General features: G+C 41.1%; 17 protein-coding genes across 17 annotated transcripts; 8 read left to right on the plus strand and 9 right to left on the minus strand.

The window, feature by feature from the left end:
- On the plus strand, positions 1 to 2067 carry NEMIN01_2051 (glutamine---fructose-6-phosphate transaminase (isomerizing); the record flags this gene model as incomplete). Its single annotated transcript, XM_051477993.1, has 1 exon — positions 1 to 2067. One exon carries the CDS (start codon positions 1 to 3, stop codon positions 2065 to 2067), a length of 2067 nt encoding a protein of 688 aa, XP_051333953.1.
- A 460-nt stretch (positions 2068 to 2527) lies between these two features.
- NEMIN01_2052 (uncharacterized protein) lies at positions 2528 to 2944 on the minus strand (the record flags this gene model as incomplete). Its single annotated transcript, XM_051477994.1, has 1 exon — positions 2528 to 2944. The coding sequence occupies one exon, from the start codon at positions 2942 to 2944 to the stop codon at positions 2528 to 2530; it is 417 nt and encodes a 138-aa protein (XP_051333954.1).
- Positions 2945 to 3246: 302 nt separating this feature from the next.
- On the minus strand, positions 3247 to 4188 carry NEMIN01_2053 (uncharacterized protein; the record flags this gene model as incomplete). Its single annotated transcript, XM_051477995.1, has 1 exon — positions 3247 to 4188. The coding sequence occupies one exon, from the start codon at positions 4186 to 4188 to the stop codon at positions 3247 to 3249; it is 942 nt and encodes a 313-aa protein (XP_051333955.1).
- A 228-nt stretch (positions 4189 to 4416) lies between these two features.
- On the minus strand, positions 4417 to 5409 carry NEMIN01_2054 (uncharacterized protein; the record flags this gene model as incomplete). Its single annotated transcript, XM_051477996.1, has 1 exon — positions 4417 to 5409. One exon carries the CDS (start codon positions 5407 to 5409, stop codon positions 4417 to 4419), a length of 993 nt encoding a protein of 330 aa, XP_051333956.1.
- A 19-nt stretch (positions 5410 to 5428) lies between these two features.
- On the plus strand, positions 5429 to 6493 carry NEMIN01_2055 (uncharacterized protein; the record flags this gene model as incomplete). Its single annotated transcript, XM_051477997.1, has 1 exon — positions 5429 to 6493. The coding sequence occupies one exon, from the start codon at positions 5429 to 5431 to the stop codon at positions 6491 to 6493; it is 1065 nt and encodes a 354-aa protein (XP_051333957.1).
- A 344-nt stretch (positions 6494 to 6837) lies between these two features.
- On the plus strand, positions 6838 to 6999 carry NEMIN01_2047 (large subunit ribosomal protein L39e; the record flags this gene model as incomplete). The annotated part of the gene is made up of 1 exon (XM_051477989.1): positions 6838 to 6999. The coding sequence occupies one exon, from the start codon at positions 6838 to 6840 to the stop codon at positions 6997 to 6999; it is 162 nt and encodes a 53-aa protein (XP_051333949.1).
- A 597-nt stretch (positions 7000 to 7596) lies between these two features.
- NEMIN01_2056 (uncharacterized protein) lies at positions 7597 to 8673 on the minus strand (the record flags this gene model as incomplete). The annotated part of the gene is made up of 1 exon (XM_051477998.1): positions 7597 to 8673. One exon carries the CDS (start codon positions 8671 to 8673, stop codon positions 7597 to 7599), a length of 1077 nt encoding a protein of 358 aa, XP_051333958.1.
- Positions 8674 to 8736: 63 nt separating this feature from the next.
- Positions 8737 to 10320, minus strand: NEMIN01_2057 (uncharacterized protein; the record flags this gene model as incomplete). Its single annotated transcript, XM_051477999.1, has 1 exon — positions 8737 to 10320. One exon carries the CDS (start codon positions 10318 to 10320, stop codon positions 8737 to 8739), a length of 1584 nt encoding a protein of 527 aa, XP_051333959.1.
- A 62-nt stretch (positions 10321 to 10382) lies between these two features.
- NEMIN01_2058 (glycogen synthase kinase 3 beta) lies at positions 10383 to 11288 on the plus strand (the record flags this gene model as incomplete). Its single annotated transcript, XM_051478000.1, has 1 exon — positions 10383 to 11288. One exon carries the CDS (start codon positions 10383 to 10385, stop codon positions 11286 to 11288), a length of 906 nt encoding a protein of 301 aa, XP_051333960.1.
- A 493-nt stretch (positions 11289 to 11781) lies between these two features.
- On the minus strand, positions 11782 to 12912 carry NEMIN01_2059 (uncharacterized protein; the record flags this gene model as incomplete). Its single annotated transcript, XM_051478001.1, has 1 exon — positions 11782 to 12912. One exon carries the CDS (start codon positions 12910 to 12912, stop codon positions 11782 to 11784), a length of 1131 nt encoding a protein of 376 aa, XP_051333961.1.
- Positions 12913 to 14024: 1112 nt separating this feature from the next.
- Positions 14025 to 15740, minus strand: NEMIN01_2060 (uncharacterized protein; the record flags this gene model as incomplete). Its single annotated transcript, XM_051478002.1, has 1 exon — positions 14025 to 15740. One exon carries the CDS (start codon positions 15738 to 15740, stop codon positions 14025 to 14027), a length of 1716 nt encoding a protein of 571 aa, XP_051333962.1.
- A 1187-nt stretch (positions 15741 to 16927) lies between these two features.
- On the minus strand, positions 16928 to 17203 carry NEMIN01_2048 (uncharacterized protein; the record flags this gene model as incomplete). Its single annotated transcript, XM_051477990.1, has 1 exon — positions 16928 to 17203. One exon carries the CDS (start codon positions 17201 to 17203, stop codon positions 16928 to 16930), a length of 276 nt encoding a protein of 91 aa, XP_051333950.1.
- A 1125-nt stretch (positions 17204 to 18328) lies between these two features.
- NEMIN01_2061 (uncharacterized protein) lies at positions 18329 to 18868 on the plus strand (the record flags this gene model as incomplete). The annotated part of the gene is made up of 1 exon (XM_051478003.1): positions 18329 to 18868. The coding sequence occupies one exon, from the start codon at positions 18329 to 18331 to the stop codon at positions 18866 to 18868; it is 540 nt and encodes a 179-aa protein (XP_051333963.1).
- Positions 18869 to 19010: 142 nt separating this feature from the next.
- NEMIN01_2049 (uncharacterized protein) lies at positions 19011 to 19187 on the plus strand (the record flags this gene model as incomplete). Its single annotated transcript, XM_051477991.1, has 1 exon — positions 19011 to 19187. The coding sequence occupies one exon, from the start codon at positions 19011 to 19013 to the stop codon at positions 19185 to 19187; it is 177 nt and encodes a 58-aa protein (XP_051333951.1).
- A 32-nt stretch (positions 19188 to 19219) lies between these two features.
- Positions 19220 to 19915, plus strand: NEMIN01_2062 (uncharacterized protein; the record flags this gene model as incomplete). The annotated part of the gene is made up of 1 exon (XM_051478004.1): positions 19220 to 19915. One exon carries the CDS (start codon positions 19220 to 19222, stop codon positions 19913 to 19915), a length of 696 nt encoding a protein of 231 aa, XP_051333964.1.
- Positions 19916 to 20231: 316 nt separating this feature from the next.
- Positions 20232 to 21647, plus strand: NEMIN01_2063 (protein transport protein SEC61 subunit alpha; the record flags this gene model as incomplete). The annotated part of the gene is made up of 1 exon (XM_051478005.1): positions 20232 to 21647. One exon carries the CDS (start codon positions 20232 to 20234, stop codon positions 21645 to 21647), a length of 1416 nt encoding a protein of 471 aa, XP_051333965.1.
- Positions 21648 to 21934: 287 nt separating this feature from the next.
- Positions 21935 to 27321, minus strand: NEMIN01_2064 (serine-protein kinase ATM; the record flags this gene model as incomplete). The annotated part of the gene is made up of 1 exon (XM_051478006.1): positions 21935 to 27321. A coding segment is annotated over one exon (5387 nt), but the record flags the coding sequence as incomplete, so codon positions are not given.

The raw sequence follows: 27321 nt of genomic DNA on the forward strand, positions 1-27321 counted from the left end.
ATGTGTGGAATATTTGGATACTGCAGCTACAGCAAGCCGGCAAAAAAAAAGGAAATTCTTCAAATGCTAACAGCAGGGCTCAAGAGGCTGGAGTACAGAGGATACGACTCAGCCGGAGTGGCCATTCAAGTAGACAAAGAGTATTTATCTTTTAAAAAACTAGGAAAAGTTCAGTCACTGGTGGACCATATAAACCAGGCAGGAAAAAGCATCGAAGAAAAAAGCTCGCCCTCCAACGTGGGAATATCGCACACAAGATGGGCAACCCACGGCGAGCCTTCTGAAACCAACTGCCACCCAATTCCTTCGCAGGACAACGAGTTTTTCGTAGTGCACAACGGAATAATAAACAACTACAAAACCTTAAAAGAAATTCTCCAGGGACACGGGCAAACCTTCAAAACAGAAACAGACACAGAAAGCATCGCACAGCTTCTTCTATTCATCTACAAAAAGTGCATGGCAAGAGGCATCTCCATGTCATTTGGAGAGCTGGTGAATGAAGCTGTGCACCATCTAGACGGAGCATTCGCATTCCTGGTGGTAAGCAAGTACTTCCCCAACGAAGTTGTTGCAGCTCGTAGGGGGAGCCCTTTGCTCATAGGTGTGCGCGGCTCATCGATAGTCCAGCAGGACTCTATCGACGTGGTTCCCTGCAAAGAGCCATCTATCTCCATAAATACTCCTGTGGGCACGCCTAGGCCCAGCTCAAATGCAGGAGAGCTGTCAAGATCAGTGAGCAGGGTTTTTGTGCTGGAAAATGGGAATAGCAGCGACAGCACAAGCAACTCGCTCGAAGTGTTCTTTAGCTCTGACTCGGCTGCCATTGTTGAGCACACAAAGACAATTCTTACTTTGGAGAATGGAGACATAGCACATGCCACAGCCAAGGGCCTGGAAATAACCAAAATAGCCCCAGGAGGCCAGTCATTTAGGCCGCTAGAGGAAGTGACAGGAACTCTGTGCGATATAATGAAGGGGAATTACCCGCATTTTATGATCAAAGAGATACACGAACAGAAAGACTCAGTGGTAAATACAATGAGAGGGCGCGTGAACTTCGAAGAGTCAACTGTGAAGCTGGGGGGAATGAGCGAGTGGATCGACACCCTGCGGAAGGCTTCTCGTTTTATTTTCATAGCATGCGGCACTAGCTCCTATGCCTCTCTGCAGATGCGAGGACTATTTGAAGAGCTCACAGGAATCCCTTCGTCCATCGAGATAGCAAGCGACTTTAACGATCGCATGCCTCCTATTTCGAGGTCTGACTGCTGCATATTTGTTAGTCAGAGCGGAGAAACTGCTGACTCGCTCATCTCTCTGCGGTACATCAAGGAAAGAGGCGCGCTGAGTGTGGGAATTACTAACGTGGTAGGAAGCACCATTTCCAGAGAAACAGACTGCGGTATCCACATAAACGCAGGGCCAGAGATAGGAGTGGCGAGCACCAAGGCATACACCAGCCAGTCAGTGGCGCTGACTCTGTTGGCCCTGCAGATAGGCCAGTGGAACACAGACACCCTGGAGAGAAGGAAAGAGATCATCAAGGATCTGAAGAATCTTTCAACATCGATCGAGTCTGTGCTGAAGGACGAGGAAGGACTCAAAAAAATAGCTGAAGAGCTTTTAAAGCCAGAGCACAGCATTCTTTTGCTGGGCCGTGGGTACCAATTGGCTACGTGTCTGGAGGGCGCCCTGAAGATCAAAGAGATAACATACATCCACAGCGAAGGAATAGCAGCAGGGGAGCTAAAGCACGGGCCCCTCGCGCTGGTTGATGGGAACAAGAGAATTATTATGATTCTAACCGATCCATCAGACGGGAAGTCCCAGAACTCGTACGAACAAGTTATTTCCAGAGGAGGTAAGCCCATCACGATATGCACAGAGCGCACAGCCAAACAGCTTGGGAATGCTCTGAAGATCATCGTGCCAGAGGTGTCAGATTGCGTGCAGGGAATTGTAAATGTGGTTGTGCTGCAGATACTGGCTTACTACACCGCAGCGAGCCTAGGAATAAATGTAGACCAGCCAAGAAACTTAGCTAAGTCTGTAACAGTTGAATAAATTGGTATTGCTGTAGTTCTTGTTGCTCTTTTTTAAATATAATCCGAGAATTATCCAATGTTTACTTTACTCTAATGGCAGACTATTGAATGGCTCTGGTAAAACTAGCTGGTAGAGGCAATACTGTTATTTTGTACTTTTCCTTATCAGTGCATTTCCTTTTATGGAAGGGTCTACTTCTATTTATGCACTTCTTTCAGTACTCTGCTTGAATCCATTATTATTTTATTTTTACTCTCCTAAGAGCTAGTGTATAAGATAGTTGGGCTATGTATATATAATTTATTTATGCAGGAGAGACTCTTCACCTTCAGTTGCTGGAGCATATTTTCTTTTTCTAGCAGTGAAAATAGGATTGCGAACAGATCTAAGATATTTTCTACTTATAGCAAGACTAGTATAAGTTGTAGAAGTAATGAGAGTAAATACAACAAGACAAACCCACTGGCTCCTGTCTCTTTTAATATTCTATTTCATCCACAGAGCTATTGTTGGCCTTGGGAGTTATGACTCTTTGCAGTCTCTTTCGAAAAGAAAAACAAGACTGTTTATTGACTATGCCTGCGACATTAAAAGATGCCTCTGGGGCTATTTTAAGACGGAGAGACTGCTTCTCTCTTCTGTATGCCCTTATGTAGAACACAAAAACAATGATGCCCACCAAAATCACAAAGCCAGCACTAATTGGCAGCATATTTGCCCATCTACACACCTCTTTCACTGCTCTTAAGAACATTTGCACTATTCTCTGAATAGCCTTGCTCTTCCTTTTGATGACAAGGATGCAAGGTGGCTCTGCAACTATGGGTTCAGGTTGAACTGTTGTATCAAAGTATGTTGTGTTCAGGGGATCTATAAAATACTCCGTCAGTGCCATTTAATAAAAAGTGTACTGCAAAATATTTTACACTCTTTATAAAAATGCAGAACCCTATTGTTTTGTGGAAGGTTTGTAAGAAAATTTTATATTGCTCTAGAAATAAAATTGGTTTAGAAATGGAATATTTGCAACTTCATTCAAGCAGAAACTTAAACACATACACAATAGAAAATTAAAAATAACTCGTTTGCAGAGAAGATGAGATAGAGAATAAAAGCTGTGCAGTGACCTTCTAGAGGTAGTTCATAGAGTTAAACAATATGAGTGATCATTAGTAATAATATTTATTTTATTTGATCTTACAGATAAGTGTGTTTTATAGTGAATATCGACTTATTGTATCTTTTGTCTCTAGCCAACACATTCAATAAATCGTCCTTGATGATCACGCGGGCACTGCTCTTCTGTGCTCTGTCCTCTGCGCCCTGGAACAGAGTGAGGTACGGCGCTGATCCGTCGTCTGTGCTCTGCGCGCCTGCCGACATCCAGCTCTTTGGCTGGCTTCCAAGCGCGGCCAGCGCCACATTGTTGCTCAGCCTTTTCTTTATGATCAGGTCTTCTCTGTCCTGCAGGGCTTTTCTCCACTTTTTCTTTCCTTCTGCTTCGTCGCCTTCTTTCTTTTGTCTGTACTTGTCCATCTCTAGCTTTTCCTCCTGCTCTAAAAACCACATCTGCCGCCTTCTGTCGTTTTCTATCCGTATCAGGAAGTCGTTTCTCGATATGTCCATTCTTATTTTGCTCTGCTGGATCATTTTCTCCAATAAGCCAAATATTTTTCTCTTTGCAGCCTGGAAGATCAGCTGGGAAGCGTCATCGCTTATTCCTATGTCTCTCAGCTTGCTTATTTTTTCCAAAAAATAACCGTATATTCGCACATCAAACAAAGAGTCCACTGTGTTTTTGTAGTCGTGCACTTTGTTCTTTGAATCTTCCAGCGGCAAATAGTCCTCTGCCTCCTTTGCAATGTGCAGGGCTTCTTCCTTCAAGTTCACTCCAGCGTAGTGGATGATGTCGCTCATGTACTCTGGCTTCTGATCGTCTTTGACAGAAGGCCGCCCCCTTCTTACTTCGTGCATCTGCTCTGCTTCTTCTTCGTCTTCTCTGTGCTCCATGATAATATCGGTGCAGAACTTCTTGTACTCGCCTGCCGATATTTCTCCTTTTTTGCACTTTTCTGCGAGCATAGACAGCTCTTTCTTGGCTTCGGATGGCAACGATTCAATTGTTTCTTTATTAAACATTATGAGACTTTAAAAAATTTAAATTATTCATGTGGCTTTTTAATATTTCAACTGCACCCTCAGGACGGCTGGGCTAACGAATGCTTGTGCACAGCAGCACTGCACAGTTTTATTTTCTCCTCAAACGGCTATCTTTATCTCTTACTTATTTAGGCAATACGATACATTTAGTGTCTTTATTCTTTTTATTTTTCAGTCTTTTGCTGATGAACACCGAATGCTCGCCATTTAAAAAAAGGATATCTTCCACGCTTTCTCGATAACTTCTTTTTCACTGGGCGTTGCTTCTTCAACTCTTTTTTTGTGCCATTTTATGGATGCTCCGGGCCTAAACTGTCTGAGCATAAGAGCGCTTGCCAGCTGCGAGTCCAGCGAGTGCATCGACTTTATAATGTTCTCTCCTGTTCCTATTCCTGCTATTTTGTCCAGCAGCTGGATCAGGTATTCCAGACTCTTGTGCGAAGACAAGGACTTGTTCCATTCGGCGTAGATAAAAGAAAGAACAAAGACCGAAAACGGTCTATCGCTTTTCTTGAGCTCCGGGTACAGTATGTCCCGAATAAACTCATTGTATGTCCAGTCCCAGTCTATCACCTTCGAGTAGAGGCGTATCGATGTGGCTGCATCAAATGACTCTTGCAGGATAGTTTCTCCGTCTATCACTCTTCTTGACGAATATTTTTGAAGTATTTTTATGCATCTGTTCTTTAGCTCATCGAGTGACTCTTCCGATATGCTGTAGTAGTAGACGGTTTCAAAGACATCGCACACTTCGCTGCTATCTTTTTCAAAAGTATCGGGATACAATGTTTTATATACAAGGGCATACTTATCCAAATCTCTCGTGAACAGAATTGTATCGTGCAGAATAACGTACTTCAGAGAGTTATCTAAATAGGGAAGAAGCGCGGAGAAAACCCTGCGAATGTCTGCAGGCTCCAAAAGGTTGAAAGAGTCGAATATTTCTTTTAGAAGCTCGGGCATGCTTTTTCTTGCTTTGCTGTCGATGCCGCTGAGTATTGCCTCGCAGTTGGACTCGTCTATCTTTCTTTTCCTCCTCTCTTTTGCTATGTCCCTTATCTCCCCTTCCTCCATACTTTCCTGTGTTTTTGACCTATCTTCGTCCAGAAGAGTTTCCAGCTTCTTGATTTTGTTCTTGAGGAGGGATATTGTACTTTTATATGCGTCTATGCGGTGTTTTATTTTTCTTATAGAAGCCATTTTCGTAAAATTTTTCAAGATGAAAATAGACGCACAGCCCCACTCTTCCACAGAAAATAAGAAAAAGCAAAAAGAGCAGCCAAAGGCTTTGCCAAAAGAGAAGAGAAAAAAGAACAAAAAACAGAAAACAGAAAAGGAAAGCCCAATTCAAGAGAAAAAGATGCAAATCAAGCCGCAAGACTTGATGAACAGCACAAGCGTGCCCAGAGGGGACGTGTCTACGCGACTTGCCGTGCTAAACATAGACTGGGAGTCCATAGGCGCGAACGAGATCTATAGAGTGATCAAAGTCTTTTTATCAGCAGAGAACATAAAAAAAGTAACGATCTACAAGACAAAGCTGGGAAAAAGAGAGCTGGAAAAAGAAGAGAAAGAAGGCCCTGCTGTCCTAAAACTAGATGAGGACTTGGGAACAACCGACTCAGACATCAGAGAGTATCTGAAAAAGAAAATGAAATACTTCTACGCAGTCATAGAAGTAGACACGGAAGAGAAGGCAAAGGAGCTGTACGCAGCAATAGACGGCCTGGAGATAGAAGACACACACAACTACATTGACGCCCGATTTATTCCAGCCGACGCTCCAATAAACGACGAAGTCGTTGAGGAAACCACAGAAATGTCAAAAAACATAAGAAAAATTCCCATCAATCCGCTATACAGCACAAAGCCGCAGCTCAAATGGGATGAAGACCCCGTAAGAGACAGATACCTGAGAGATCTATTCGATAAAGATTTTGACATGGACGTAGCAAATGACCTTATAGACGCATCAGATGACGAAGAAAAACAGGCATACTACAAGAAGATAATGATGCCAGAGACAGAAGAGACAGAGCCAGAGAATAAGCCAGCAAAGAAGAACACAAAGGAGAAGAAAGAGGCGAAAACAGCAGATAAAGCAGTTGACGATGAGGACATTCGCATGGAAGTAAGCAATGACTCGCAGGAAGAGGAGAGCAGCGAAGTTGTGATACTTGGAGAAGACGACAGATTCGCAAAAGGGAATAACAATCCAGACTTCACAGTGGACGTAACACACCCGGCATATGTAGCCAAGCAGAAAAACAAGAACAAAAAATAAGACAGAGGAATACAACAGATATTTAGTGAACTATCTCTGCATCCATTTGTGTCTGCTGCAGCTATGATTGCTTCCACAGCGTATAATTCGGTGATAGCTTGCTAAGTGTGTTTGATGGTCATGGAGGAGATAAACAGCAGACAGTTGGCTAAATAAAATAAAATATTAGAATGCAATGAGCCATTGTTTGTAGATAGAAATGTCTATAGAGTGTAAGTATGCCTATTTTCTATACATTTATCTGTGCGTGCTAAATTGCTTCTTTCTTCTCCCATACTGAATTTATTATTTATTTTTGTCTTGAAGTGGAGTTGAAATTTTTTTAAATTTTTATAGCCCCAGAGATGACAGCCAACAAAGGAGCACTTTTGAAAAGAAGATTAATAAAAGCAAACAGAGTGAACAAGCCAGTGCCTGCATGGAAAAGAGTTATACCAGGAAACAAACAGCACTACAATGCAAAGAGAAGACACTTTTTACGTACCAAGTTGAAGTATCACGAATAGACTGATGGTAACCCAAACATGATTTACTGTTGTGTAATCTGCAAAGATCAGCTGGTTCTCTAAATTAATTGGATAAAATAAAATTCATGGCTTTTAGGCTGCTATACGGTTCTTGTTGTTTGTCCTCTGTATTTTCTCTGCAGTTTGTATCCAAATATGCTCTTTTTTTGTTTCTTCGTACATTTCCATTCGTTTATTAGCAGAAGTGTAGATTGTAGTTTACACTTCAGTTATACCATGGTGTATTCATTGAATTTACAAGCCACATCGCAATTTATACACTTACTACAGAAGAGATGAAATATCAAAGATACATCAAATCTTCTAAATCCTGTTCACTTCATACACTAGTAGTAGTTCATCTATTGGTTACTAATTGGCCATTAATTGAGTATAGATCTTGTTTATTCTCTATAGTATAAGTTTTACTCTACTTAATACTATACTATGCTAAGCTATTCTCGAGTTGTGAACTATTTCTAACTTTGCAACAGTTTTTTATACAGCTCGAATGATCTTTTTGTGTTACTGAGTGCTATGCACTGTTTACTGCTTTTTCTATCCTTTAGCTGCTTCGCTTTTATGCTCATGGAGTATTTAGCCATCCTTTTCTTCTATTTTGTAGCCACGAGAGTGCAGCCATGCAGGAAAGCTTGGGCTATTGAAGAATTCTCTGAATGTCCTTCTGGCGCGCATGCTGGCTCCCGCATCTGTCATTCTGCACAGCCACTGTTCTACTCTAAAACCTGCAGGATTCTGCACAAAGTATTCTTCCATATTCCTAAAAAGATTTTCTAAGTCGTCAACGCACTCTTTTTCTCTGTACGAATACTTCCCCTCTTTTAAATTAAGTACATTGTCAAAGCCCTTCATTCTGTGTGTGTGCTCATTTGTCACGCCCATCAGAATTCTATCTTTGAGTGCTCCTTGGACAAACGATGATCTGTACGGAAGCACATCTCCGCCGTATACCACCCCGCAGAATACAGAGAGATAGCACACAACAGCAGATACTTCGCTTGGCCTCTCCCCCACAATCAGAAAGGATCTGCATCGCAGCAGGTTCTCCAGGATTGTGTTTTTGTTTTTCTCCATCAGAGCCTGGATGCTCTCTGGAATTTGTCCTAGCAATATTTTTCGTATCTCATCATTTTTTCTTGGTATCTCAACCGATCTACTCGCCAAAAGAGACAGCACATTGTCTGCCGAATACTCATCTGAGCTCTTTAAATGTGCAGAGAGCACACTTGGCAGGGCGTATACATACTTATTACTGCGCACTATTATGCTCTTTTGTATGCACCCCCTGCTTTCTTCTTTTTTCATCTCTTGTATGAACACTGCATGGTATATTCCCGTAGGCAGCTTGAATATGAACTCTTCTCTCTCCATGTCTTTAGATCTTATATCAGGAAAAGAGGAAAAAGCCAGATCAGCATCATTTCCAGGAGGTGTAGAAGATGTGCTGCTACTTTCTGCGGATGTTTTTCCATCCCCGTCTATTTTTACTGACACTTCCAAACTGTTTACCACAGTGGGGCCTGTGACTATGTCAAAGACAGCCTCCTGCACTGATTCAATGTACATTTCGTTCTCGTCTTCTATTTCAGCAATGCTGTGTTGAATGGATCTGCACATATCTCTGTTCTCTAAATACCACGCACAATAAACCATAAATAAAAGAAAACAAGGAGTAAATGAAAAGATGAATAAAAATGAAAATAACGACAGGTTTTATTATTTCTCCCAGTCCGGGGTTATGGGCGTAATAAACTCTCTGGCGCCTGCAGATAGGCACCCGTCTGATACAATGCGCAAATACATGTCGCGCCCGCCCAGCAGAGACCACTCTGCCTTATGGGGGCACGGGAAAGACGATGCCTCCATCTCGGAAGAGAGCGCCACAGAAAGAGATGCCTTCTCTCTTTTCAGGTCGTCTGTGAAGTATTCGTTGAACCGTCTTATTCCATCTTTCACCTCGTGAAGAGCCCATGCAAGTCTCTGCTGCATAACTCTCTTGGTTTCCCTTGCTGCGAAAGAGAGCTCATTGCTGCTTTCATCTGTGCCGGTGTTTTTACCATCATTTGTCTTCGTTTTTTTCTGGCTTGAGATTAGAAACTCTTCAATTCGAGTGCACACTCCCTTCAGAAACTCGTGGGCTCCTGAGAAAGTAACAAACGCAGAGACCTCCAGCAGCTCGGCAAATATGCGCACAAACTCTTCCTCTTCCGGCGTTTCCTTTTTTTCGCCTTCTTTTACTCTCCAGCCCGCAAGAGTGTCGATGAAACAGAGGGCATCAAACACCCCCACCACAGGAAGGTGCTTAAAAGACTCGGGAAGAACAATCGATGAAGGTGTGTATGGGTTTCGCATTCTGTGGAGTATATCTATCTGTATAATATGCGAGACCGTGGACCGCACTGCGTTCTCCTCCATTATTTTTACTTTGTTGTACGCCATGTCCAGCTCTTTTTTTTTCTTCTGGAGATCTGGTATTTCCCTAGATAGAAGCGCAAATACTTTATCAATTTCCTCTTTTGAATGAGCCACTGCCTGTTCTGCATGGATGGCTGCCTGCTCTGCCAATTTCCTCTTTATTTTTCCGTTATTTTTTATCGAGGCTGCATAGTACTCTATCAAATACGTCAGCAAAGACTTTTCATCGCACACACCCGTGACGAGATCTTCAGCTCCGATCAAGGGAGGCACTTGCAGATATTCGTACGCCAGGGCAATTGCTCTCGTTGCCATGTGCTCGCTCTCTCCATCATCAAAGACAAATCCGCCAACATCGGAGTGCACCAACGCAGAAATAGCTCGCCCATCTTTCCAGCTTCCTGCAAAGTCGCTCACTGTCACCCCGTACTTCTGCACCTTGCGCTGGCACCACCGCAGTATTTTCTCTTTGATGTTCTCGCCATCTTCTCTTATTTCCCGGAGAGAAAATGCCATGATGAATCTCCAAATTAGGGCAAGTGTCAGCTTGATGCTTCCCTCCTGGATATCTGCTGCTCCAATGTTCACCATCTCCACTTTGCTCTCTTTGAGGTATTCGATTATTCTTCCAATGTTTTCTCGCTTATGCACCACAAGGACAGGCCGCTTATTGAACCTCAGCACAGATCCTGTGAGGGAGTACAGAAGAGAGTGCAGAATGAGCCCGTCCTGCAGGTCTTTCCTGAGGTCGGATACCTTTGCGAATGAGAAGCCTGCAGGGGTTTTTTCTTCTTTGTACCGCATTTCTCCCTTTTCCAATTTCGAATTTATCCAATTTACAAAGGTTTTTATCTGGACTGTTTCCCACGTTTCCTCTTTTTGCATTGCAAGGGGATCTTCATTTTAAAAAATAAACAGGGGAATGTTTACCAATTATTTATATCTAAATGGAACACGAATACGTGCTTGATAGAACGCCAGAAAAAAACAGCAGATACTTGAAGGAGAGGATGGTCTGTGCAGTGACAGGGGAGGAAGTGGAGATGGAGTACGTGGAGGGAAGAAAGATAGGCTCAGGGACTTTTGGCCTTGTGTTTCTCATTATTCTCGGGGGAGTCTCTGGATATGCGCTGAAAAGAGTCTTTGAGAAGAAGAGCTACATGAACAGAGAGCTGGAAATACTGAAGAACATTTCGCACCCGTCGATTGTAAAGATGTTCTGGTACTTCTACGGGACAAGAACAGAAGAAGGCGTGTATTTAAACATTATTATGGAGTATGTGAAAACAGATGTGTACACTTTTATTAAAAATAGAGAGTATGTGGGAAGAGATGACTACATTGCGTATGCTGTGCAGCTGCTGGATGGCCTGTCGTATCTGCACTCGAAGGGAATAGCGCACAGAGACATAAAGCCATCAAATATTTTGATAGATGAAAAAGAAAAAATACTGAAGATTTGCGATCTTGGCAGCGCAAAAATGATAGTAAACGCAGAGAACAATGTGATCTACATCTGTTCAAGGTACTACCGCGCGCCTGAGATACACCTGGGGAAGGAATACGATCTGAAAATAGACGTGTGGTCTGCAGGGTGCGTGCTGTTTGAGATGGTTACGCATCAGATCCTCTTTGGAGGAGAAAGTGCTGAAGCGTGCCTGGCGAGGATTAGATATGTGCTGAAACACAGGACACTGTCCTATCTAATGGAGAAGGCGTCAAGACACGATCTCCTGGACTGTCTCGATATTATTGAGAAAATGCTTTCTTTCGACCCTGAGACAAGAATAAGCGCAGAGGACGCTCTAATGCAGTTCAAGAGTCTTCAAACAAAACAGAACGAGTGGGTGTAATAAAGGCTGTCTCCAGCATATTCGATCAAATTCTCTTTAAATTTGATTAGTCTAAAGCAAAATAAAAAATCAAATATCACAATTTCTTTCAGTTGCCAGCAGACAGCTATGCTTGCATCTAATTACTATTTCAATAACATATTGAATATAAATAATTTTAATTTAAAATAAGAGTCTTAGCCGCAAGTCAAATATTTATTGAGCCATAGTAAATTCTTAAAGATTTCTAACTCATGTTTCTTTCACAGCCAAATGTTCTGCTGATCACTTTGACATTAGTAGATTGCTACACAATCATATTGATGGCTACATAGCGAATCACTACGATGTTCAACAGCAGATTGTATAAAGAGCTCACATTTAATGAATGAATAATAGTACTTTGTGCCTCATAAAACAAATGCTTGTTTTTAGTTCTTGGAAAGAGTGCAAAACAGAAGTGCAGAGATTATTTGTGTTCTCAAGCGCTGAGCTGTTTAGTTTGCAATGCGGTTTATACATTGATGTTTGTCAACATCTGCAATAGTTTTGATATTATTACGTGCCATATGCAGATGACAGTAATTATACACAGTATTGTCACAAACGCTCTTGCATAGAAATATGTTTCTTCTGTTAAGAACTTTTCCTTTTTTGCCTTTATCCCGCGGTACACTGTTTTTATCTTGAGAATGGCATAGTTCAGCATATAATTTGTGGAGATTATGTCTGAGTATCGGTAGTTGGTCAGTGGATCTATCTTACAGTTTATTTCGTGCGGTGTTATTTCCATATCTAGCGATTTGGCGATCCTATACAGTACATTTTTCAGCTCTTTTCTGATCTTTCCCAGTCTTGTGCGGCCGATTGAAGCATTGTTAAATATTCTGTAAACCTCGTCCATCTTGATAAAGAAGTCAACAAAGTCTTCTTCCTTTATTCTACTTTTCAAGTCTGTAAAATAATCAGTGTTAGGCACAGTTTGTGCGCTCTCTCGATCCTGTATGTCCTGTACATCTTGTGCATTCTGTGTTCTTGGCTGCACTACTGTTTCTTTGGAAAATACTGGGCTTATCTCGAGTATAGACTCTTTGAAAAGGCCTGGTATATAAAATTCGTATTCTAAAGAGTTTGTTCCGTACGATCCTGATGCTATTTGCATAACTTCAGCAAGAAGATCGTTGTACTCTTTTTTGTGTTTCAGTAGTCCTGGCTGTCCTTCGTACAATGCAATATTAATCCTTTTTTCTATTTCTTTTAGATTTGGCTGTATTTCTTCCTGTATTTTCTGCATACACTCTTTAATTTCCTCTCTTTTTAGCGTTCTTTCTCCTGTATATCTACCGAGGACATTGACCACTGTCTCTTTTACCTCATTGTTTTCTGCGCTTAGAACCTGCGAAATCTTCTTTTTAGCCATTGCAACTAAGCTATTCTTGTCGCTGTACTTCAGAGCCTTCATTACTTCTTCGTCTACTCTATAGACTATATCCGTCTTCATACTACTGAGCAGCTCATATGCTATTTTATCTGTTTTTTCTTTCCAGTATGCTTTTATAAGATCGTGCTGCTCTCTGGTTATATCTTTCTTTTCTAAGCTTATATCTACTATATTAATTTTTTCGATTGCATTCTGATCCCCCATCTGCTTTGCAATAATTAAAATATCAATTTGTATTTATGGTACAAGAAATAAAATATTTTAATTGGACTGTTTAAAACTTTTGCAAACCCTCATTTTATTAGCTGTTTGCTTTTGTCCTACTCCTAACAAAAATATTTACTATTTTCTGCAAGCTGCATGGATAAATGGAAGAGAAGAGCATTTGACCAATGAAGAAGATGGAAAAATATATGGCAGCTAAATAAGCATAGAAGCACGGTAGTTGGTAAAGTGCGACAGAACAAGTGTGAAAACAATGCAAAATATGACGGAGAGCACAATAATAATGGTGTAGTAGATAACAGAGTAGCTAGGGCATAGAAATAAGCTGCTGCTGCTAAAAACAGCTGTAATGATCACGAGAATGACAGTGCACAGCAGAATAAGCAGGAATATCATAGAGAATGAATATTTCTTATCTATAAATACTAGTCCAAAGTAAAGTAGAATATTATGATATTCGAAAATAAGATGAAATTTCTTTGTGAGCCCAAAAGAGCACCTGCATCTATTACAGCACAAGTCGAATCTGCAGTTTGCTATAAGATACAACAGTGCCTAATTCTGCTTCAAAGCAGTGCTCAATGCTTAACCATCAAGGCCATGGATAGAAGAATAGATAGATGGAATATTTGCACAAGAGCAGTAGAATTTAGTTTATTACTGGAGTGTAAATAGATGCTTCTTTCTGTATACACACTACCTGTCCATTATTTATCACCTGTTCACTATGAGCCAAGTTTACCAGTACATCTTCTATGTGCATCGATGATTATCAATGATTATCGATGATTTGTGCCGTATGATAATATTTATGGCCAAAATATAGTTGTTAGCGGTAGATGACAAATTGCTAGTACAGAATATTGCATTTGAGTAATTGAATAATAATGCGGTGTAAATGATAAATTGGAGTATAATTCATGCTAGAGTGTCTAAAATAAAAATGAAAAAGAGCTAAATGAGTACCACAGACTAAACAGTTTGTGCAAAGGATGTTATACAATGTTGGTGTTCTGTGGACGGAATGAAGAGAGTTTAGAGGTGAATTATGCAGGTAAGATGTTTATTCTGAGGAATTTAGGGCGTCTATTCTACTGCTGGTGCTGGTCCGGCTTTCTATATGTATACGAGTTCACTTTGAGTACAAGATTTTGCTGGTGCTGCAGAGTGGCTATTAATGCCGTGTTTATTGTTCTGTTTTCTGGCAGGCCTTTGACTGGCTCTGCTCCCTGGTTTTTGTACACTATTTTTTGTTTCTGGTAGAGAGGACTTTCTCTCAGCTCAGCTATAACCTCTTCAAGAGCAACATATACCATCGGCGAAGGACCCATGAACGTTTCAGCATTATTGTGTCTGCTGGCAGCGGGCTGAGGTTTAGTGATAGTCTCAGAATCAGCTGAAACAATATATCCATCCCTAGGACTAACTCCAGACTCATCTTTAGAGGGAGTAATCGCAACAGGTGTGGCTTCAACTTCAAAAGAAATACGGTCAGCTTTAGGCGCAATGATCACTTCAGGTTCAACTACAACCTCATTTTTATCTTCGGGTATAGACTCAATGGGAGCAGCAGATTCGTCAGTGACCATTTCCCTAGAGGCATTCTCTGCATTAGATTCAACAGCAGTATCAACAGCACCGCTAATCAAATGAGTAGAACGAGTTTTAGAGTTATTCTTTTTTTCTCTGGCTGCTTTTTCTGCCTTATGTTCGCTTAGCATGCGCTGCATGAACCCTTCAAAGTATTTTCTGTTCTCGTGTGGGTTACTAGCCATGGTCTCATCCAGCTCTGATAGGATACACGATACTGTATTTCTCACATACTTCAGTACTTCGCCATAGAACAACATGCTTTTTCTTGTTTTTGTGTGTTTTTTGTTTTTTTCGAAGATCGATCCTATTACAGTGGCAAATAGTGACTTGTATGCTTTGTTCAGCCTGCTATCGGCAGCCATCCAGTAGTCCATGTTGAATGTGGGCTCTAGTCCTGTGGCTGCTATGCTTTTTATCTCATCATCGCTCATGGCTCCATCAATTTCATTTTCTGCATTTTTTTTTCCAAGATGGAAGTCATGCTCAGCCCTTGCCATCCCCTCAGGATATTTGTACGCACTTCTCTTCATGTGGAAGAGAATCAGTATGGGCGCATAGACCACACTTTTCATATCAATGGTCTGCTTGACTATGTTGAAAATTATGGCGATGTATGCTAGAGCGTCATTTATCACTCTTTCTTGGAGAATTCTACTGGCTTTCAGAGCTTCTTCAGTTTCTTCTTTCGCATCCCTTGAGTCGATACTGAAGAGCGGTAAACCAAGGTCTGATTTTTTAGGAGCGGGTTTTTGACTAGCTGCTCTTTTCTGCAGTTCTGCTTCTACCGCCAGCATTGCTTCCATTACTCCATCGCTATCAGAGCAGTCTTCAGAGTCTTCTTTAGATACTTCTTTATTTTGTTCATTTTTTTGATCATACTGATCATTTGTTTTGGTCTCACCTGCTGAGGCATTTTTACTCTGCTCGGCTTTTTGCTCTTTTGACTGAGCTTCTTCCATTGCATGGACTCTTGCCTCTCTGTATTGTCTAATAGATCCGCTCTCATCACGATCATCAGCACCCAGTGAAATTAGCGCCTCTACTGCTTGAACAATTTTATTCTCCACTGCATTAGCTATTTTGTGGTTTATCTTTGCGGCTGTTCTCTTGAAGGAGACAAAATATCCTTTTATCCTGGACCCTACTCCAGTTCTTTCCTGTGTCTGATCTTCTTCATTAAGCTCTATTGCTCTTTCTTTCGCGCTATTCTGCATTGTTTTGATTTGCAGTAAACAATATATAGCTTGCGAAAATAGAAAATACCGCGGCAAATCTCTCCAGCACAGGAGTGTGGCACATACCAAAACACCGAATAAATGGCATACACTGAAACAGTGCGAGAAACACAACGGTGCATCCATCTTAGAATGTCGCTGTGTTTTTACACACAATCTGTGAATATTTGCCAAAATTCTTCCTTCTTTTTTCGCCCCACGTGCCTAGCCCAAAACAAACCAAGAGTTCATGGGGTCTAGAGTATTTCCATTTTGTGCAATCTTACTATAAGAGAGCAAATTACAACATAATTGGCAAAATAGCCGCTACTCTGCTATCTCACAGCTAGATACTTTGCACAGATAAAGACCAAAAGAAGCCACACACGTACGAATTCGCTATGCTCTCTAAGAACGAGTATTGCATTGCCAGCATCTAGAAGGGCTCAGAGCAAAGCCAAGACAAACAAAGAGGATCACTCTTCGTATATAACAACACTAAGTTTCATACAGTCTATGCTTTGCTGTTCATAGAAGCAATAGTAAAACTTGGATTATATTTTTGCAATAAGAATAACGACAGTCCACTAGTCTGCTTACAATTTGCTTTCACTGCTCTTATTCTTGAGAATATGCATACGAGTGAATGGCCATTTCCCATGCACATAGAGTACAAATTAATAGAATGTTCCAGGCTATTCACTCTGACCATATGTATGCTTCCTCAATTTTAATTAGGACGCTTGCAGATGTTTATTAATTTTTAATATAAAATGTCTATATATAGAGCAGCTCTGTGCGCTCACAGGACAATCAAAGATTCTCTTCAGTCATGGCTTAGCCGCAAAGACTTAAGCCCATCACAACACTTAATCTCTTACGAACTTAACCTCCTACACCATTTAACCTCCTGTGACAACACACCTTATACTTCTTCTTGGAATTGCACACATAATATCAAATAAACCACACACTTCCACTCTCTCTTTGTTTCTCTCTTTTGCTTTTCAGTGCAGCATCAGCCATACTCCAAGCACCTCCTGCACATCCACGTACAATAGTTTACTTAAACAACAATGATCATTTTTGCTCTGAATAGTATACAAGTATACTTTGCAAATAATATGAAAGTGTAATAATTTTATTTCATTATTGAGCTTTATTACTCTTTGGAATTATTCACATGCTTAATCGTAATGGCCGTTGAAGATGATGGGATAGCTAGATATTATTTTGCACCACAGTCTTACTCTACAAGACACTCCTTTATCTCGTGACATTCGGTAGTAATCAACTATATAGTTTTCATTCATTAGTAGGTTGAACTCATCATCGAGGTGCATTGACCATTTTTTCAGAGTGCATACTATTGCAAATAGCTCTTTTTCAAATTCTAAGTACCTTTTGGCCATGGGGCTGAGTGATTTTGAGTAGTACTCCACAACTGAGCTTCTTTGGTGCATGGACAAAGTTGCATTTATGCTGTTTTCCAACACACATATCTCTATTGTAGGTATTTCCCGATTTAAAAGTTGTCTTGTGCTGCGAGTTTTCGTGCAAGAGAACTCTGAAGAATCCATCCTTTATCGCGAACTTAGAACAGCATTTCATCTTTGCTAGGTTGCTTGTCAGAGTTTTTACTGGGGGGATGGGATAGGTGTCTTGCTGTGTAACTTTGTTTACACACCGCAGATCCAGGGAAAGGAGGGTTTCTCCTGTCTTTTTGGTTATCAGTGCAGAAGGTATCTCCCATTCTGCGTTTTCCTTTGTTTTTACAACATATCCTGTCTGTACAGCTCAGCCACCTTTTTCTCTGTATCTTCTTTTTGGCTAGATAAGATCTTTCGTGGCTCTTTTGATTTAAATCTGTCGGGCGTCCATATCTCTGCAGGCTTGATGTTTTTAGTGTGCTCAACAGCTCTAATGCTCTGATAGATTTCTTGTATCCCCTTCTTGCTCAAGCACGAGCCTTCTGATAGGAGGTTATGCAGCACATCTTCTCTATCAATCTCGAAAGTCATGCTTTGCCACTAATAAAATAATTTTATACTCTTCAAAGGTCAAAAAATATAAGTAAAGCATAGACATTTGAAAAGCACAAAATTGAAATGCGAGGTGAAATATTTTGCACTTTCATTTAAAGTAGACACATAATAAAATACTCGCAGAAAAAGCAAAATAAATGGACATAGAGCAGCATAATAACACCCCAAGTAAATATCTCACATTCAGTAAAGCATTGCTACTACACCATCTGCTTATTCGGCATTCTCTTATCCCATCCATCTTCAATTTAATTATGTGCTATATGCACCTCTTTTATTCTCTGGCACTATCTCCAGATCAAGAAATGTGCTTAATCTATTGTTTTATGAGTGCCAATTATTTAAAATGGCCTTTTGATATAGTTTGTGATTTTTAGTTCAAGATGGAGCAGATAAACAGGGAAGTCATTGAAGAAATACTGAAGACGTACGAGTCAATAAGCAAAACCCTCTGTGAAATAAAAGAGGAGATGGGAAGTAAGAAGACAGGAGGAGAGAAGAGCACAGTGCAAATAATAAATGAATTTTTTCGTCATTTGGAAAATGAACGAGGAGGAACTGAATGGGCTTCTCCAGACAAGAACCAGCCAAAAAGAGCTAGCGCGCATAAAAACACAGATTGAAATAAAAAAGAAAAGGCTGAGCGAGTTGGCGAAAGAGCTGGAAAAAGACCAAAAGACAGTCGAGCTGTCCATGTACTATCTGCTGCTCAAAAGAGAGACAGAAAGGCTGACGAGAATAGTAAAGATATTGGAGAGAGAGAAAAAGAAAGAGGCCGAGCACGTTTGGATAAAAGAAGGAAAAACAAAGGAAGCCTCGGAATATCTGCACAAGTTCAGAGAAATTACAAATAGGTACTACAACAACTTTCCTCTGCTGAACTTCACGCACAGAGAAGTGCCAATTGAGTACTACGTCCATGCTCTCGCCATGGAAGAGTGCGGGGTCATAGAGATGGGAGACAGTCTAGTGGAAACAACGAAAGGATCCCTGTACTTTGTAAGAAAAAAAGAAATCATCCACCTGCTGCACAACGAATCCATGAAAATAGTAAAGACCGACAGTAGACAGGCGAAAAATTAAAAAAAGAGCAAAATACAATAAAAATGTAGCAGTAGAGCTCTTCGGCAGCACAGAAATAGAAGTAGAATAGGATATCAGCTATGATTAGCTCCAGCTGGATTATGGGGCAGCTGTGTAAGTACAATAATAATTTTAACAGAGAATGGAGAAAGAAAAAGGAGAGTGTCTGAACAAATTAGTCGTAGTGCAGTACTCAGGCGGTGAAATACGAGGAACATGCAAGGCCGTCGATGTTTACCTAAACGTAGCCATAGAAACAGAGGACAGCATTCACATAATAAAAGGAAGCCAAATACAAAACATCACAGAGGCCATGTGAGCATAAATAAATACAAACAGAGTTTCACAAACATGCAGTGCAAGCCAGAAGAGTTTGTCTCCCTAATATTCTCTCTTATCAATGATCTAAATGACCCAGGAGTCCAGAAGTACAAAAGAAAGCTCGTGAATGGATACATAAACAACACAGTGCAGATGGTGCATAGCAGAGAGACCTCTTTGAACAAAAAGTTCTTCTTTACTATTTCCATGGTCTCAATAATTCTCCAGCTGGAAGAGCAGGAGGACAGCAAGTACATAACGAAAGACATTCCGCAGGAAATAAAAACAGACTTGATCGACTATCTGTGCAAACAGGAGATATCAAAAATAAGAGCAATAATCATAGACCTGTACACGGGAATGTACACAGACGACCAGAAACACGGGATAAAGCCAGAGCCGTGGGCCCTAAAGACAGTCGAAGAAATATCCACAATAATCCCAATAGAGCCGCTAAAGTGGCTTGTCCAACCAAAACAGATGGTCATGAAAATGCTGCACAGGTATCTGCTGCAGGAAATAAAGGAGGCATTCGTGAGCAAAGCCAAGCCCTTCGGAAGAAGAGGGAATCAGCTCATCATAAATATCCTCTACATCGAAAAATACTTTAAAAAGCACTGGACAGAGGGAAACACAATGAAAGTTCTGCTGGAGGAGATACGCAACAACTTCAAAGACAAAAAGGACATCAAAACAACAGAAGAGCTAATGAAATACACAGAGTAGCCTAGAACACCACTGCACCAGCAATTCTACCAATCACTAAATATTCTACTAGCTGGCTATTTACTATTTATTCATTTAATTTGGCTATTAGTATAGCAATTTACTAATTGCTAAGTACAATTTCCATAGCAACCATTTGGCTTGCTGATCTACCAAATTACCGAGCAATCTCTCCTCCACCATCTAGCCAGGCAGCTGAGTGGCGCACTGGATATCAGGCTCCTCCTACCGTGCTCTTTTTAATTTACGTGTTATTTTTAATTACAGTTCGAAATATATTTTGAAATTATTTTTTATTTGCAATTACAATTATAAAATGCGTGTGCTTGACTTTGTAAAACCATTTGCTCCCTTTCTTCCAGAGGTGCAATCAAGCGATAGAAAGATCCTCTTCCAAGAGAAACTGATATGGACACTTATTGCGATTTTAATATATTTTGTGGCATCGCAAATACCCTTATTTGGCATTATGATAAACGACAAAGCAGACCCCGTGTACTGGCTGCGGGCCATGATGGCAGGAAACAGAGGAACTCTGATGGACCTCGGGCTCGGGCCCATTCTGATGACAAGCTCAATCACCCAGTTCCTCAACTTCATAGACATACTGAACATAGACGAGAATATAAAGGAAGACTCCATTCTTTTTTCGTCCTTCCAGAAGCTGCTTGCCCTTGTGATAACATTCGGCCAGGCTCTCGTGCAGGTCTCGACAGGGTTCTTCGGGAGCCCCTCCAACCTCGGCTTTTCCGTGTGCATTCTGATCGTGGCACAGCTCATGTGCTCTGGCGTGATAATCATCCTCCTCGACGAGCTGCTGCAGAAAGGGTACGGGCTGGGATCGGGCGTAAACCTCTTCATTGTCGCAAACATCTGCGAGTCCATCGTATGGAAGGCGTTCAGCCCCTCTGTCTACAACACAGGAAAAGGCCCAGAGTTTGAAGGCGCCATTGTGAGCCTTCTGCAGCTCTTGAAAATAAGAAAGAACAAGCTGGAGGCGCTGTACGAGGCATTCTTCAGAAAGAACCTTCCAAACATTTTCTGTCTTCTTTCCACAGCTGCGATGTTCTGCGTTGTGATCTACCTATACAACATCAAACTAGATCTGCCCCTGGAGTCCACCCAGGTGAAAACACGCCACATGAACTGGGGCATTAAGCTGTTCTACGTCTCCAGCACGCCCATCATAATACAGAACCAAGTTGTAACGAGCTTCTACAGAGCGTCAAGGTTCCTGTTTGACCGCTTCCCCGAGAGATGGTACACCCGTATTTTGGGAGTGTGGGAGATCAACGAGAGCATGGTGTACGTGCCTGTGAAGGGAATAGCGTACTACATATCGCCCCCTGCGAATATCATGGCAGCCCTCAGGTCGCCCATCCACTTTTTGATATACGCCACGTTTATGCTCACCACTTCTGCGATGTTCGCGTACTACTGGGTGGAGATGAACGAGAGTTCGCCAGCAGAGGTGGGAAAACAGCTTGCCAAGCAGAAACTGATTGTAAAGGGATACTCCACACAGGGCACTCAGGAGATGCTGAACAGATACATTCCCATTGCAGCGATTCTATCGGGCGTGATTGTCGGAAGTATCAGCATCATGAGCGATCTCCTCGACACCATAGGATCGGGGCAGAACATCATTCTTGCCGTTTCAATTATTGGACAGTACTTTGAGCTGTTTGTAAAGGAGCAGATGAAGTACAAGGGAATGGCAGGAATGCAGTAGGCAAAAGATGGAGAATAAAAGACGACTTTATTAGCTGGGTACACTTGTTTTATTTTAACGCAGCTGCAGAGATGGATGGGCGAAATTCGTAGGATGGTTGACTGGTTCAGAAGGGTGTAGATATTGGAAAAGTAGATAGGAGATGGATGAAGGTGTCTTGTTTATGATTGCTCGTTTACTTTGGTTTTTCTTGCCTTTTCTGGCATTTTGATAGGATAATGATAATTCTAACAGTATTTTTATTTTTGTAAAGATTGCAGGGATAATGGTAGTTTTTTCTTGCTAGACTACATCCACGGTGACCATCCGGGGTATATCGATGCCTGGTTGGATATGTCCACAGCCCTCTGCACGAGGCACTGAATGTGCGCTGAGTTGCTTAGGACAAATCCATCTTCTATTCCGTTTAGCTTGTCCTTGAGGCGGGATAAAATGCTTTTGTAGTCGGAGAACATTCTTTCTATCTGCGCAATCTTCTGAATTGCTCTCCATCTCTGCAGGGGCTCATTCTGCAGGATGTTCACAAACACAAGAAGATTTTCTTTCGACTCTTTCAGGGACGCTAAGAACGAGTTCATTACCCTTTCGTATGAATGCTCTTCTGTTGCGATTATGCACTGTTGGATATTCCTTGTCATCCTAAAGGGCACTTTTTCTGATATGGTCAGGGCCTTTCCTTGGTCGAATATTAAATTTAGATCGATGTTCACAAGCTCTTTGGTTCTTTTGTCTATTAGGATGTTGTGAGGGTGTCTGTCACCGAGCCCCAGGATGTATGTTGCTATGGATGTTATTGCAAAAGAGTTCGTAAATGTTTTTCTCTGTTTGCAATACTCAAAGGGCCCTCGTCCATCGAATATTCTCTTGAGAACGGGCGTATACAGGGTGTATACCTGTTTTAGTGCTTTGACTTTCTCTTCTAGCGGTCTATCGATGTACTTCTGCATTATTTCTCTGCACTTTTTGTTCGTTATTTCTGATGGGTAGTAGAGAGAGTGCAGGTCTTCTATGGCATTGCCCAGAGGCTCTGCTGCTGCCACAAACTCAATGATTCCAAAGAGCTTGTCCAGGGCTATGATGTTGTACGTGACTATCCTCTCTTTTATCGTCTGTGTGTGCGATGATAGCGCTAGGACTGTGTTCATGTACGAAAACACTTGCATGCTGAGAATGTCTTGTTTCAGATCATCGTTCTTTTTGATTATTTCTTTGTATATGGCTCCATCTGTTGAAAGTATCGATATCAGCACGGGCTTGTTGATGCCTTTCAGTCTTTTTATCTCTGGCAGGACCTTGTGGATGTAGCACTTTGTATGCTCGCTCTTTTGTGTGCGTGAAAGAACAGGTATATTTGGAGGAAATACTGCTGAGACAGTGGAGAATGTTTGGACCTGCGTGTGTATGTTTTTGTACTGTCTAATGACTGCTTCAGCGTGCATTCTTATTTTGCTTGGGATTTTCACGAGGTCTGCGCCTTTTTTTTCTCTCAGAATGAGATCGTATACTACTAAGAAGGGAAAATGAACTAGAAACTTTTGAATCAGGACTGATAGGTGTCTGTAGAGGTGCGTGTTTGTTTTTCCGTGCATGTGGAGATGTGCAAACTTGGAGATAATCTGCTGCTTAAGCGGAAGAAAGCACTTTGTTGGAACGCCTTCAAGAGAAATGTCATGGAGAACTTCTTCTGCAGGATGCTCTGAGAATAGAAGATGGATCAGTGAAATAATGTGCTGTGGCTTTCTTTCTCTCTCTGCCAGCTGGATGTACAAACTGATGCCCAGGGCACGTGCTGTTTCTTCTACTTTTGTGTACTGTCTGGCTCTGCACTCCTCCATTTCCATTGCTGCTTCTTCCTCCTTCTGCAGCATTTTGTTTTTCACTTTCTGCTGCAGCGAGATGGCAGGATAGTTAGTCGAGTGCATTGCATGTCTGTTGAAGATAGTCAGACACGTCTTTGCCAGGGTTTCTGTGACTCGCAGGCTGTTTTCTTCGAAGTCGATGAGCGATGCAGGCTTTACATGGTCATTGAGTATATCGATGGGCTTATTCTCAAACTCATTTAGGATGTAGTTGATTTTAGCCGCTGTTATTTTAGAGAGCAAGCTAGTGTTCAAGCTGTACTTGCACTTTTTATGGCTATTTTGCACTCTTGGCACCTCAATCCCCTCACATTCACTTTCAGTGGCTTTTGTTTTTTTATCTCTTTGCTCTGTGCACTCTCTTTCTATGTCTGCCAAAAGTAGAAATGGGTTTTTCAAAGTGTGAATGCCCTGCTCTATCTTGAAAAGTAGGAGGTCTGCTGCTATCTCTCTCTTTCTTTTCTCTTTTGTGGCTGCAATTGCTATTTCGTCTGTTTTTGTTATTTCACACACCACGGTTTTATTTTTATTGTGCATGTAGAATGACTCAGCTGGCATTTTCAGCCACTTTTTTTCCAAGGCTGTGAGCGTGCAGTATATCCCGTCTTTTGTCAGTGTTCTGTTCTTCTCAAGAGCACACGCAATTCTGTCTTTCTTTCTTGTGCAGATGTACAGTATCTCTTCTATTTCTCTGCTACCTGTGTATGTTTTTCCTGTTTTTATTGAGTCAATGAACCTAAATCTTTCTATCACCTTTTTAGACTGCAGAAAATTTACATACTTTTGCGATCTGTTGAACAGCATGCTGTCTGAGAACAGAAAGTCAATTTCATCACTTTTATCAACTGAAGTTGTCCATTTTGTAAGCCTGCTCGCTGCCTTCAGTATTTTATCTACATCGGGAAGTGCACTACTATCCTTTGAGGCGTGCGGAGTAGTAATAAATCCATTGTCCCACTCTCTCCTGTTGTACATGTCTATTGCATCATTCCTATAGGACAGCCCGCTATTTCTCGTGCTATTTATACCTTCACTATATAGACTATTTTCTGTGCTATTTTGGCTATGTGCACTTTCACTTTGCTTGTTTTGGCTATCTGTACTTTGATCTATTTTCTGCTGTGCTGCTTGTACTATGTCCTTCTGCAGCATACTTTTTCTATCTACTTTAATCATCTCTGCTATTTGACAGTAAGAGTATGACAGAGGAGGACTAATGTTCTGGTCTGCATAGTAGAAGATATTCAGAAACTCCTGTGACGATGTGCATGGCACTCTTTTTAGGACATCTTCTGTTGTAGCTGGCATATCGCACACAAAAACAAGCATGTTCAGTGATGCAATGGGAAGCAGGCCTTTAAAATACTCGCTGATTACTTTTTCCATGTTTCTGCAGTTGTAGTATCTTGTAAAAAACTCGTTCTGGTATTTTGCAAGAATTATCCTCTGTTTGGATTTTGAAAGTGCTCCGTGTCTTTTCAATTTCAGGCATATTTCTGGTACTGCTAGCTGTGAGTCCGAGCTGTTATCCACTGAGTTAGAGCACATTATATTTTCCCTGCTTATTTTCTTGTCTTTCCTATCATCTGCAGAGCTGTCTCTTTGGCGCATACTTCTGTTATTAACTGCACCTTTTGTTTCTGCTGGCTTTGATTTTTCTGCACATAGTCTTCTTAATTCTCTGAATAGCTCTCGGTCGTATGCATATAAATATTCAAATGCATGATTTATAGCGTATATCTCTAGCGGCGCTAGGCTCTCTTTTTGTGCTACTGCTTTTGTAAGGAGTAGAAATGAAAAGTATTTCTCTGGATATATTGTGTGCATTAGCGCACTGACTAAATATACACACTCATTTTCTATTTTTATGCCTGTGGATATTTCCTGGAGATCTTCATTGTAGTGAGCATCCACTATTTTTTTTACTTTTCCGCCTTCTTCCATGATGAGCATGTTGCTCCTGAGGTGTTTCTCATACGACAGATCTTTATGGTTGAAATATTCTTCTACTATCTTCTGCTCTGTCAATGACAGTTTCACTACCTCATGAAATAGAACACTTTTCATTCTTACTAGCTCTATTGGCGTAAATGGAGCGTCGAGTGCGCTATTGTATACATCTGTGCAGTAAAATATTCCTATGATCTCTTTGGCCCTGGAAAGACACTGCGTAAAGGGTGTTTCTTTTTCTCTTTTTATCGGTGAGTTGATTCCTTTCAGGAATGCTTCGAAGTCTGTGCTTTTTCTTTTTTTGCTGAGATAGCATTCGATGTCTTTTGAAAGTGTTTCTGCTTCTGTAGACTTTTCTACCATCCTCAGCCCGTGCATTACATTTCTCTCTTCCTGCTCTGTTACCTGCAATGCTCCTTCTAATATTTCTATTGATAGCTGCACTATTCTTTCTTCTCTTCTTCTCGAACGACTCTTGCATATTCTCTCTGTTATTCCGGGGGCTCTTATTAGCACTTGCAAATGAAAATCATCTGTTAATACTTTCTCAGTCTCGTACATGTCTCTTATGACCGACTCAAGAAAAAGCAGCCAAATGATTCTCTTCTCGTTCTCTGCTTCTGAGAAAACATCTTTCGCCTTTCCAACTGTTTCTTCTGTATATTTTAGCCTAGGAAGCAGTCTGATGCTCTCTGGGTATCTGAAGCACTCACCCCCATCCAAATGGTCAAATAATCGCATACTTTTGACTTCTATGTTTATTTTCGGATAGATCTTTTCCAGAAAAACAGCCAGCGAGCTTGGGCTGCGTGCATTTTCATCGAGATACTTCCTAATACTCTTTGCATCTCCTTCTGCCACCATCCACAGCATGCTTTTACTTTTTATCTTCTCAGCACACAGCTCAGCCGCTCTCTGCACTCTGCAAGCATTGCAAATGCTATCTAATCTTCCTCTGTTTTTCTTTTTTCTTTCTTCATTTTTCTTATTTCTGCTAATAGCATTCTCTCTGTTGTGTTCTATGCATTTTCTGTACCTTCTTTTTATTTTTTCCCAATACGGGTTATATTGACTATACAAGAAGCATGTGTACTGGGTGATTTCTGTGCTATTCTCTTCTTCAAAGAATTTGTTGTCTATTTCTAGTATTAGCTCGGGCGACTGTAAGAGAGCACAGTGCACATAGAACGAGCTTGTTTCTCGCTTCTCTTCGACTGCCTGCAAGAACAAATCGTAGCAAATCTTTCCATAAATCAAAGCAGTGGCTGAAAATATACTTTCTTGTACTTCTATATCCAGGTTCTTTGCATCTAGTTTTCTCGTATAAAAAAGTGTAGAGATTGTACAAAGTGTGCTTTTATGCTGGAATATTCTGTCTACTGTATTTATAGTCAACTGGTCATTCTCCCCTCTGCATTCTTTGACAATTTCTTCAATTAGTCTGTTTCTTTCACTTTCTGCTTCTGCTGATAAGATACTGTACTCTTTGGCTATAAAGAGTAGCTGCACAAAGTACATTCTATACTCGGTTGCACCATCAGCTGTGCATTGGTACTTTTCCATCTGTGCGCCGAATATTCTTACAAGATCGTTTATGTCTTTTACCTCCGTATGTATACCGTACAATAGCACATCATGCAAGTTGCAAATACCATTTTTGTCTAGAATTCTAACTAGAGAATGCAAAACACCCTCTTTCTTTTTCATAAATAAGTTTATGAATGTTCTCCGCACTGCTTCTGCACCTGCATCTGTTATAGTATCCACTTCTACAGCTTTTTCCATGATTCTCAGTATTACATCAGAATACTCAGCAGATATGTGCTGAACACACAGCAGAAGACTATCTATCAGCTCACTTCTAT

Source organism: Nematocida minor (genome assembly GCF_024244105.1).
Source record: "Nematocida minor strain JUm1510 chromosome Unknown 7913, whole genome shotgun sequence".
NCBI classification, from domain to species: domain Eukaryota; kingdom Fungi; phylum Microsporidia; genus Nematocida; species Nematocida minor.